Source organism: Serinus canaria, chromosome 14 (genome assembly GCF_022539315.1).
Source record: "Serinus canaria isolate serCan28SL12 chromosome 14, serCan2020, whole genome shotgun sequence".
Lineage (NCBI taxonomy): Eukaryota > Metazoa > Chordata > Aves > Passeriformes > Fringillidae > Serinus > Serinus canaria.
In genome coordinates, this window is record NC_066328.1 from 3,106,978 (window position 1) to 3,117,229 (window position 10,252).

The 10,252-nt window shown below is 40.3% G+C and overlaps 1 protein-coding gene across 18 annotated transcripts in view; it reads left to right on the forward strand.

Moving 5' to 3' along the window:
* KATNIP (katanin interacting protein) overlaps window positions 1-8,932 on the forward strand; it is a 56,183-nt gene extending 47,251 nt beyond the window's left edge. For 14 of the 18 annotated variants that reach the window (XM_050979936.1, XM_050979931.1, XM_050979944.1 and 11 more), the window contains 6 exons: window positions 240-269; window positions 1,140-1,279; window positions 4,061-4,162; window positions 4,816-4,976; window positions 7,309-7,397; window positions 8,704-8,932. In XM_050979936.1, the coding sequence (XP_050835893.1) occupies window positions 240-269; window positions 1,140-1,279; window positions 4,061-4,162; window positions 4,816-4,976; window positions 7,309-7,397; window positions 8,704-8,759 (578 nt within the window). In that variant the 3' untranslated portion in view covers window positions 8,760-8,932. Of the gene's footprint in view, window positions 1-173; window positions 200-239; window positions 270-1,139; window positions 1,280-4,060; window positions 4,163-4,815; window positions 4,977-7,308; window positions 7,398-8,703 lie in introns of those variants that run through there. The other 4 variants (XM_030229492.2, XM_050979946.1, XM_050979949.1 and 1 more) reach the window with 2 other exon arrangements.
* The last annotated feature ends 1,320 nt before the right edge of the window (window positions 8,933-10,252 follow it).

The following is a 10,252-nucleotide window of genomic DNA, read 5'->3' on the forward strand; positions in this document are numbered from 1 at the left end:
TAGTCTCCTGGAAAGAATAAATAGCACAAATGCTGCAGGAATTGTTTGTCTCTAAGGATCCTCCCTGCCTAATAAATAGGGAATTCCATGAAATAAAGGCTTTCCCCCAAGTGCCGTTTTGATTTGTATCTTGTCTGATACACCCTGAACTTGAAACATTTCTAATGGACAAGAAACATTTTGAAATTGAGAAGTGGTAACATATTGTCTTAAAGACCCAGGGATCTTTAACTGACCAGGTACAGCTCTACAGTGCAAAACAGTGCCAGGTAAAGAACCCTCAGCTCCTTTTGAGTGTTCACCCTTCCTGCCTGGGCAGTTGTGTATGGGATGTATTAGGACCCCAAAAGAGCATATTTGTCTTAGTGCAATATTTAATGTGATAATTCACAACTGAATCAAGCTTTTCTTAAACACTTGAGGCTTTGCTGTGTCACTCCTTCAATTCTTTGTGAATACTTACAGACTTCTAGGAAGCAGGACGGGAGAAATGAATGTCCCTCAAACTGGATTGCTCAGGATTCATAATTCTGAAGGCAGTGCCATCCATCCACGTTTCTTTGCATGTCTTTAACATTCCTATATGTTTGTAATGTAAATGTTCTCTTACAGAGAAAATTTGGTTGCCTGTTCAATAGGGCTTTAATCTTTGCCTCTCAAAGAAATGAAAAAAGGTTTTATTACAGTTACTGATTTTTACCACAAACCTTGAGAAACTCAAGGAAAACCTAGTCTGACTGATGACTGCCTCCTGCAAAGACACTCTTCTTGAGATAGGTTTTATATGAGGGATTTTCACAAGTTTATGATAAAAAGATGGGACTTTGTCACCAAAGAGCTGGGAAGTGCCCATTCCTGCTAATGGAACGTTATTGATGAAGTCATAAGTACACATTTGAGATTAAATTAAATGCAGCTAGTTACTTGATTCCTATTTTAAAAATAAGTTGGAATGCCAGAATATCTAAGGGTTGTCGTGCTTTTCAATATGTGCTCCAAGTTCCTCAGCTGTGCAGTGCTGGGAGTACTGCTGTAGTGGTGAAAACTCATTCAAGGAGTTGGGAACAGCATAGACTTTTAAATATGGTATTTCTGAAATACCCATTTTTAGGTTATTTATGCTTAAAGTTTTTTTTCAGATATTGCTGCTTTTCCAGATAGTGTCAACATTTTAGATGATGTATCTGGAGACATCCGGACTCCAGACAAGCTGATTGACAGAGTGAATGACACCACTGATGGCAGGCACATGTGGCTGGCACCAGTTCTTCCTGGTTTGGTACATTTTCCCTTTTTATTCTCTTTTAGTCATGTGTGTGGATGGAACTGGAAGCATGGAGGAAAGGGGAAGCATATAGAATTCATAGCTAAATTTGATTTTAGTAACAGATGCTAAATCATGCTTTTTAGAAGTTGTTTTTATTGCAGCCACTCTGCACAGCACAGGCAGCAGCAATGGAGGTTTCCCAGGTTTGTAATTTCCTCTCTCCATGGGACAACAGCAGAAGATTTTCCAGAGATGGTTTTTGAGTCACTGTGACAAAGATACTGATGAAGGAGTTCATATAAACACCTTTCTGGTGCTTTTCAGTTCAGTTTTACAAAATACAATGGATGTTGTTCCAGCAGTGAGAAATTCTTTTTTAATCTCATTATCTATGTTGAATTCAAATTTGTAGATTAGGGATGGCAGACTTAGTGTTTCATGTCCTAAGGCCACAGATGATTCAGCCCTTCTAGAAGTCCCATGTTTAATAGCTATCAAAATATCAAAAATCTAAACAGGAAAAGTAGATCAACTTAGATGATTTCTGACCTTGTTTTGGGAAAGGACATTTTTTAGGGGCCTGTAATGGACATAATTAAGGTGGTTTTATTTCTTATAAGAGAATGGATTTAGAAAAAAAAACCAAAGTATAAACCTGATATGTGGTAAGTTATTCACTTAATGAGTTGGTGAACTCCTCACTCTAGATGTTGCAGTTATTAATTAGAATATTAAAAGGAAGGAATTGTTAATTTATATCATGATGTGTTGTCATGAAGGGTTATAATTAAGGTAAAGCTTTCAAGTATACTTGGGAATAGTGAGAGCTTGCATTGTGGAAGGTCTGTGTGAGGCTTGAGGCCCCTGCTGTGTAGATCCCAGATCCTGAATCCTGGCAGTTTGATGGGATGCTCAGATGTCTCTTATAACAGGATGACTGATTGATTTGACAACCATCTGAGTGTGCTCATGTCCTTACAAAAGACATGCTTGCAGAGGCTCTTTCACTTGGGAAAAAGGAAAATAACAGGCACTGGAATTCTCTCTCTTTGTGTTGTTCTGCCTGACACCAAAGTACTGCACAAGAGCACAAAATACCAGTATTAAAGGGTAAATTGATAATGTGTGAAATGCAGGAGGCAGAAGGCATTTAATGGTGTTTTCTGTCCTTGAACTGTAGCAAATTACACCTCTGTAAGATCCACAGAGTACTTTTCTCTCCTCCCTGTCCCTGGGATGGTTGTTGAGCTGGGAGGTGCTGGCTGGAGCAATCAGCTATTGATGCTCATCCTCTGGAGCTGGGCTGCTGAACCAGAGCTTGTGACTGCTCCCATCCTCTGTGCAGGCTGCCTGGAAAGCTGCTTTAACTCTCTGATGTGTTGGAAGCTTCAAAAGCTTGAAGGGAATTGGTATTACAACCCTTCTTTTTCTTCCTAAATGCCTTTTCCTTTTTAATTCTGAAAGTGGTTTCCTGTTTTTTGCATTCATTTCTTACATAAGCAGATTTTGAATTATTTGTTCTCCTGTTACTGATTGTCATTTTATTCCTTTGTTTGAATGGATTTTTAATCAAATATATCATTTGCTGTGGGATTAACAGTTGTTGTTGGAGACAATGCTCCAGTTGTCTCATGGAAAATCACAGATGCAAACATTTCTATTGATCCAATCTACCTTTCTTTCTTCAGTTAAAAAAAAAACCAAAAAACCCAGCATAATGATTTAATAAAACCTACAGTATCTTCTCTAGTACATCAAAGGATTAAAACTTCAGAGGATGCTAAAGATGAAGCTTAAGATATGTTGATCTGAAGTTGATATAGTGGCTCATAAAAGGAAAAGCATGGAATTAACTGTAACAGGCAAGATTGGTTTCCTGCCTGCCTAATCTTTGGTCTTAACATCTTGACATTAACGTCACTGAAAGGCAGATGAATAATACCTCCAGCAGTAATTGTTTAGCAAGCATCTGGAGGATTGTCTCTAAATTCCTGGTAGTATAACTCACACAAAAAAATGCAAAATTTCTGCAATAGCTTTCAGGGCATACAGGGGAGATTTTAGTCTTGCAAATAGAAAGGTGGATTCCATTCAGAGTTGGTAGAAAGAGATGGAATGGAATGGAATAGAGTAAAATCATGGATTCATAGAGTGGTTTGGGTTGGAAGGGACCTTAAAGCCCATCCAGTCCCACCCCCTGCCATGGGGTCCTTCCACCATCCCAGGTGGCTCCAAGCCCCAGTGTCCAGCCTGGCCTTGGACACTCCCAGGGATCCAGGGGCAGCCCCAGCTGCTCTGAGCACCCTGTGCCAGGGCCTCAGCACTCTCCCAGGGAAGAATTCCCTCCCAGTATCCCATCCATCCCTGCCCTCTGGCAGTGGGAAGCCACTCCCTGTGTCCTGGCACTCCATCCCTTGGAAATTGTCTCTCCATGCAGAATAGAACAGAACAGAAGAGGCACCAGCTTGTCTTACCCCTGAGGACGTGTCTGTATTTGGTTTATGAAATCCTCATTAAAAGTGTCTCTCTCTCCCCCTCCTCCAGTTTCCAGGCAGTCCAGGATGACAAGAATGCTCCAGATCTCATCTTCTGTGCTTTTGAGAGCAGCTGTGGGGTAGAGCCAACATCTGGGAATTATCAGCAGGGATGATAGCTGAACTCCCATCCTCAGCATAGTTATCTCTCCTCCAGCTATTTTCTTTAACTATGAACCTCTTTTGATGTAACATGCATGAGAATTCAATTTCTTTGGGGACTTGGTGCTGTTAAATATGAATTAATTCTCTTTTGCAGGTGAATAGGGTATATGTCATTTTTGATGTACCTACCACTGTGTCAATGATCAAGTTATGGAATTATGCCAAGACACCTCAGAGAGGTGTGAAGGAGTTTGGTGTAAGTAATTTTCCTGTGCATTTTGTCTGTCCTGGTGAGTCAGCTGCCTCCATTCTGAACGTGTTCTCTCAGTTTGTTGAAGTGTGATTCCATGTAATCTCAAAGCATGGGATTCATCTCATTTAACTCTGCATTTAATATTAAAATGACTAATCTGTGCCAGTCATCTGTCCTCCCTTTTTTTTTGTCCAGGGAAAGAAAACTTTATCTGATTTTTGTCTTAGATAATTGTCTTAAGACAGGATAACACTTGCCTTTTTCCACTGACTGTAGAGTAGGCCTGGAAGACTAGTTTGAACCTCAAACCCAAGTTTTAGACAGCTGAAGTGAGGTGAGATTCATTAATTCCTAGATATAAGAGTGATTCACTCCAATGAATAGAATGGCAATTATGTAAAACACGAAATACATTTTTAATTACCTACTTGAAAGCTGCATTAAAAAACATCAGTGACAAGATAAAAAACTTAGGGAGGGAAAAAAAAATCAAACTCCAGCAGCAAATAGAGAGAGATGGAAGTTTTAAGGGACAGAAGCTAAATTAATGACTGGATTTGTGAAACAAATAGGGCAAAATGCTTTTTAGAGACAACTGCTGAAAGCAAGGCCTGATTTCTTGATGGATTTTTGGTTTCTTTCTTCAATGTTTGTAGCTCCTGGTGGATGATTTGCTGGTGTACAATGGGATTCTGGACATGGTGAGCCATGTGGTGTCTGGCATCCTCCCCACGTGTGACCCCGTGGTGCCCTACCACACCATCCTGTTCACGGATGACGAGAGGATTTGCCACCAGGAGAGGAGAACTGTTATCAGGTATGGGGCTGGGGCTGGCTTGGCACAAAGAACCTTGCTGACTGATGTCAGCAGTGTGTGTATTGCTGAGGAAAATTCCCTTCCAGAGCATCCCTGGCTTCACTTAAGGAGGGATAAAGAGATTTTTGGATATGAGGACCAAATTACCAGCTTTGTTTGCAAGCATCTTTTAGCACTTCCTGGTGTTCGTGATTTATATTTACATCTGTTTTCATGAAAGCCTGTGAACACAAAATAAAAAATTTAGGCTTCCATAGAGAAGGATTAATAAATCCCAATGTTATTACATAGAGGGGGAAAAAATAGAAAGTTCATGAAAAAAACCAAGCATCAAAATTAAAGAAAATAAACTCCTCTGATTTGACACAAATGCTAATTAAGAAGGCAGAATTCTACTATTTTATGAACAGTCTAAAATAATGAACTTCTAAAATGAGAAATGAATTGCATTTGGGGGAATGATGCTTTAAAACCACTAAGTTGGCAATCTCATGGAGAATATGATGAAATGCAGTGAAAAATGCACTTACATTTAGAAGGTCAGGATTGTAGGGTCTAAAAAACAGTCCCTGGCAAGGAAAGTAAAGATTTGAAAGAAAAATTTCTTTTAAATGAGATTGAAAAGTGAAAAAATGAAAGCTTGTAGAAATGAACACTTTCTTGCATGTTGGACAGCTGACAAATAGAATGTTTTGCACATGCATCACTTGGGGAAAAAAGGCAAGTTTTGCATGTGTGATCCCCCAGAAGGATATTCAAACATTTAGAAACAAGCAGAAGGAACATGAGAGGCTCTGAATAAAGACAGAAGTTCCCATTTGCCTGCAGGGTTTGTTTTCTTGTGTTTCTTGAAGCATTGGCTGTTGGCCACTGCTCCTGTCAGAGGTTAAATAAATGATTATTGCTTGGATGTGTTGTGTTGGACTCGTGGCTTTGTGTGAGTGGCTGTGTTGTCATGGTAAAACTTGGAGGTGAACTATTTCTAAAGTGAAAAAGTCACTGAAATGAAAATGCCTTGAGGAAATGAAAGTTTTGAGAAAATTTTCAGTGGGACAGAAAAAGGAGCAGGATGGGAAACAAACCTTTACTTTCCTCAGCTTCAGATCTTTCTACGAGTAAAATTATTTTACTGAAAGCAGGGAATCACCAGCTGTAATCACAGATCTTTTTTATATAACTTCCTTTGCACATATTTATAAGACATGTGTCCTTTGATCTACTTTAAAGAGGAGTTTTTGGGGTCACAGACACTGCATGGTCTCTTTTCCAGCCCAGAACATGCTGAGCCTCTTCTCCTCCAGGCTCCTCTGCAGTTTTCTTGCTCTTTCTTCCCAGCCTGGTCTGCAATCATCTTTTTTCTTTTATTCACCTCCCACCCTGCTAAAACACAGGGTACTCCAGCAGCAATGGAAGACATGCTGGATAATATCCCTTCATTTTCAAAATGCTCTGGGGCTTTTGGATGCTGCTGCTTGTGATGTTGGCTTGTTTTATGAACCTGAACTTGAGGCTGATATTATCATCACTAGTTTAAGTTTTGGTTTGTTTCAGTATTGGCTCTCCTGCTTCACTCTGACAGTTTGAGGGACATTATGTTTTTCTTCAGAAATAGAAACCCATTTTGTGCAGTATTTGAAGAGAAAATAAAAAATACACTTCTTTTATTGCAGAGGTACAAATGGGTTTTTTTGGTCTATGTGAAAGGGAGATTTTTTATTAGTGATGTTTTCCTTACCTTTCAATTCAGCTCATGTTTTTTCCTGTAATTTGTTTATTTTAATTTACCTTTGAAGTTATTACTTTTTTTTCCCAAAAAGAAATGGTTAAAATTTTGCAAGCAAAAAAAGCCTGCAAGCTTTTTAAAAAGCCTGCAAGGAAAACTTGTCACAGTAAATGAATTTTGTTTAGTTCAGAAAAGTTTCAAACAGTGCTCTTTCAGAACTAGAAAGCAGTGTGGAAGTTCCATATGAGGATTTTTATACCCCCTTTGTGCTCTGATTTAAAATCTCACTTTGCTTTGTGGTTCAAGCTGTGTAGGCAGGCTGGAAAATTGTAGAGTGAATATGATATTTATATTTGAATGTGTGCCTGAATGAATGCCACTAATTAAAACTGGCAGGAAATCCTTCAGGTGGATGAGGACAGGATAATTCCTGTGTGGGCAATCCTGTGTGCTGTGGCTGGGCTGTGGAGCTGTTGAGCTTGCAGAACTCCAGACATCCCTTCTTTGGTATCCTTGTCCATAATTTTCACTCATAATAACTCTCAAAACTCTCCTAATTTTCCCCAATGTTGATGATTTTGGCCCTTGTACTGATTTCCATCTTTTCAGCAATCATGTGGGGGATCAGGATGTACGAATGCTGAATGAAAATGAGATTGTCACCAGCAGCAAAAAGAAACAAGCTGTGGCTGATCCGGGTGAGTTCTGCCTTCCACATTCTGCTTCTGCTCAATCCCTGCAGACACAGTGTGGATAATGAGCATTGTTATAGCTCTAAACTGGCAAAAGTGGGAAGTCTTAATGTATATTTAGCTCTGCTTTTTCTGTCATAAAAAGACAAACTGCAAATTTCATCATCTGGTGGGTTTCTGCTCTGTATCTAAATCTGAAAGGGGATGATGTGGTTGTGGCTCACAGCACCACAAATGCAGAAATGCTCAGCAAAGAAACTGGCTGAAGATAAATTGGAAATGGCTGTAAATTGTGCAGGTTCATTGAGAGCTTTTGGAATAATAAGCTCTCTTTGCATCCCCACTGGCCTTTTAAGCAGCTTCAGAGATGGTTCAGATGTGTCTGAGACTCAGCTGCTTGTGGCTCTTGAGCAGCCCCAGAATCACAGTGAGTGTAGCAAGGGGGGAACCCTGTTGACTCTGCTCCTCCCACTGTCTTTCTGGTCGGTCTTTTTGCTTACAAAGTGATAATTAAAAAGACAACCTCTCTTTTTTTCCCAAGGAGAAAGACTAGATTGTATTTATAGTCTGAAGAGTACCAGTCATTCATTGTAAATTACTCAGAATAGCTCCCTAAATACATCTCAAATTCTCAGCCAAGCTGGTATATTCATGATTGGTTTTCTCTCCTGAGCATGACACTTTCTCCAATTAGTTCTCTAGAAATTGTTACAGATATTATTTGATGGCTTTTAATAACAGTTCTGTAGGAGAAGGATTTGAAATGCCATTGCCTGTGAAAAAATAGCTTGAAAGTTATTATATTTAACAATACTTATCAAAACTATCCTGGACATCTCTGTGTCCCCTGCAATGGCATCCTGGCTTCCAGAGCAGACCTGTCCAGTAAAGAACAGCTGCCATTGCCATGGCCATCACATCTTTGCCAGCTCTGAGGACACTGAGCCTCTGAAGCCCCAGCTGAGGGTGCCTGTTGCCCTCTGCCCCATGTCCCCTCTGCAGTCTGGCTGCTATCAGCCACAGAGGGTGTTGATAACACATTTATGGAATGATTTGGGTTGGAGGAGACCTCAGGGGGTTCCCTTCCTGAGGGAGGGTCCAACCTTCTACTCAGGTCAGTGCCAACCCTGAATTGAGGAAAGGAATTCCATGGGACTGTGGCAAAGCTGGCAGCACTCAGTGTCACAGACATCACTGAGAAGGGTAGCTCTGCTTCATTCTGGGGTGGAAAGACAGATGGACATTTCTGTTCCTCATTTTACTCCACAGCTTCACTGTTAGTCCTAAAGCTGCCCTTCATTTTCCCCAACAGCTCTGCGCCCCAAAACCTGCATCAATGAGAAAGGACAGCAGAGGAGGAAAAGATAACAAGGAAAATCCTGAATGCATCCAGCCCCAAGGAACTGCACTCCAGATCTCCAAAATATGCATATCCAAATGGAAGATTTTCTATGTCTGCTGCTGCTGAACCACCTCCTCTTGTGAGAGGCAGTTTTATTTGCTACAGGAATTTTTTTTCAGAATGAAATCTGAAGCATGAATTCAGTTTCCTGGGGTTTTTTTTTGGTCATGATCTGTCTGAATGTCCCCCCTTATCTCTTAATTGAAAATCCAGGGAAGAAGGAACATAAAGGAGAGAGTGAGAACCTTTCTGCTGTCAACTCTTCTGCCAAGTACTGAGAACTTGGGTTAAGCAGGATTGTCCCTGGGTTTTTTAGATGATTTCTAAAGCTTTTATTCCTAAATCCTAGCTGGATGATCACAAAGATCCTCACTGGAAGGAGGTGTTGCTTTATTTCTGATGCCTGTAAATAGTTCTCAGGGAAATGCACTTATTAGGGGAAATACTCTTTAGCTGTCTGTCTCTGGGCATGTTTTGGTGGCAGGGCTGTCTGCAGGAGCTGCCACTGTTTCTGACACCCAGACAGGTTCCACTGGGCTTGCAGAAATGTGATGGATGCTTTTAGGAAGTAGGGATCAGGAAGTGGCTTGATCAAGGTTTAATAAGTGCATTTCAGCTGTCACCTTTTCATGTTTTGCAGTGAAATAATTATTTCTTTCATCATTTCACTACCATGGAAAAATCAAGTGAGGTGTTTTGCCTGGAGTGCCATTGACAGGCGCTCTGCACATCCTTCAGAGTTCCCCTGCTACAGAGCAATGGTTTTTTCCTCCTATTTTGCCTGAATTTTTATGAACAAGGAGGCCATGCCTCTGTGCTGCACTAACCAGATGTTGCCATCAACAGATCATCACTTCTGAGAAAGGGTAAATGCCTTTTAATTAGCTGAAGGTAAGGAGAGAAGTACATTTTTAAACAAAAACACGCTGCACATGTAGTCATTTAAATAAAAACTCTAACCAAGTTAAATATGCTACAGGATTTGCTATGCAAATGTATTTTTCCCTGAAAACTTGGTGTTTGTGACAACCTGTAAATCTCTTCCATGGATTCTCATTTAGAACTTGCTCATTCCTGTCATTCTGTGGTTGTATCCAGAGAGAACTGAATGCTGAAGTCAGGATGTGCTTTACACACAAACCAGAGATAGTGGTGCAGCTCAATTGAGAACCAAACTGTGCTGCTTCCCTTTCTGCCCTGTCAGGAGTGTAATTTCTTGTATATTTGCTGATTAAAACTTCACTGCTGTTGCCTGAGCTGAAAGAACACAAGATACCAATGCATTTCCCAGGTTTCTGTGTACTGATGGAGCAAAAGAATTTATTTTGTACTAAATACAAACGACTTTACTATTAAATGTAAAATAGCCTGTGTGAGTCCATTGGACTTTGTTTAAGGGCTCTTCCCAAGCTGCACTGACTAAAGAACCCTCTTGTTCTGAGATCTCTCCCCTCATTTG